Consider the following 1,669-nt stretch of genomic DNA (forward strand, 5'->3'; position numbering starts at 1 on the left):
TTAACATACAATACAATAAATACTATACAATACAATACCGTCCATCAGGTATGCTCATTGTAAGCTAGCAGGTGTTTAATAGATGAAGTCAGAATTTGAGTAAAACTCCTCCATTCTTTATGAGGTCTACGTTCACGTCCTCTGCTCCCGATGACTTTTTATTCTTTGCTTTTTATTTCTGCTTGTAACTCTGATATAATGAGTAAGTCAATATTTTTACCGATTCTCCTATCGTCTCTTCAAGGTTATTAGAAGTATCTGGAAACCAAATACTTTTGTAGCGAGCAATCCATGTTTTGTATATGTAATACCTCCCCCATTGATAATAGGTACTCAGCATGATTTGCTGGATTTTTTGTTTGTTGCAGAACAAACCACCTGGACAACTGCTATTGCGGGAGTAGGAGCAGGTACACCAACCGTTACGAAGCACTCACGTGGTACGAGGTTCGAGAACTACTCGACTGTCAGCACATGGACTGTGAAAGGCCTGAAAGCATTGGGTAAAGGAACAACCAGTGTCGAATCCACTCCGTTCCCACACCAGAATTCCAGCGAGTGGTGCATGGTCCTTAACAACAAGTCGGATGGACTTCACCTGGTTTTCTTGCTGACAAAGAGCGGCTCGGAAAAGCCTCTGAGAGCGCAGCTGAAAGCCGACGAGATTATCCCATCAGGCGAGATACGAGAAGTATTTCCACGCTCATGGTACAGTTTGAAGCAAGGAGAAAAAACAGAAATGCTCCTCATCAGGAAACCAGACGCAACCAAAGACGACGACGACAACCGCGCGGACGAGATAACACTGCAGTGCGAAATCGGCATGCAGTGCATTGTCCAGGACGAGTTGGCTGTAGTAGACGCTGCAGAACCACACGCTAGTATAGTGAGCGGCCTGGGCGAGATGCTGCAAAAAGAAGTCCTCACGGACTTCGAGCTACACGCAGGAGGCACGGTTCTGAAGGCACACAGGGCCTTACTGTCTGTGCGGAGTCCTTACTTTGCTGCCATGCTGCAGCCGCACACGAAGGAGGCACAGGAAGGCTTCGTGAAAGTCTCGGACGTGAAGTCGGAAGTGCTGAAGCAGGTTCTGCTGTACGTGTACACCGGTGTGGCGCCGGCCCTCAGGGAGATGCCGTGGGACCTGCTGATAGCCGCCGACAAGTACCAGCTGCGACACCTGAAGCGCCAGTGCGAGGCCCACATCGCCAGCTGCCTCAGTGTGGACAACGCCGCAGAAACTGCAGCCAACGCCTCGCTTTTCTCCTGCGACATTCTGTGGGACCGCGCGGTCCTTTTCATCAAGCGCAACCTCTACCAGGTGATGCGCACCCCTGGATGGACTGAGACCATATCCACGCACCCGGAAGCCATACAGCGTATCAGCGAGCAAATGGCATGAGAGGGAGAGACAGCTGAATCTGAGCTCTGACAAGGGGAATATCAGACATGTTAATCACGGATTTTGATGAGTGTTAGGTGTTTGTAGAGGGACCGGCGCTGAGTTGCAGGCTAGCGGTTTTTAGAGCGACGGCCCCTAATTTAAAGTTATACAAATTAATTTAAAGTTATTACACAATTATACCACTCAAAGTTATGCAGTTCAAAGTTATGCAAATGTTTCACAATTCATGTTACACACTTCTAGAGGTTGTGGAGGGGACTTAGG

At 48.6% G+C, this 1,669-nt stretch overlaps 1 protein-coding gene across 1 annotated transcript; it reads left to right on the plus strand.

The window, feature by feature from the left end:
* The first annotated feature begins 565 nt into the window (after window positions 1-565).
* Window positions 566-1,402, plus strand: LOC124550799 (speckle-type POZ protein-like). Its single transcript, XM_047125524.1, has one exon. The coding sequence runs from the start codon at window positions 566-568 to the stop codon at window positions 1,400-1,402; it is 837 nt and encodes a 278-aa protein (XP_046981480.1).
* The last annotated feature ends 267 nt before the right edge of the window (window positions 1,403-1,669 follow it).

The sequence above is a fragment of the Schistocerca americana genome, chromosome 9 (assembly GCF_021461395.2).
Source record: "Schistocerca americana isolate TAMUIC-IGC-003095 chromosome 9, iqSchAmer2.1, whole genome shotgun sequence".
NCBI lineage: Eukaryota > Metazoa > Arthropoda > Insecta > Orthoptera > Acrididae > Schistocerca > Schistocerca americana.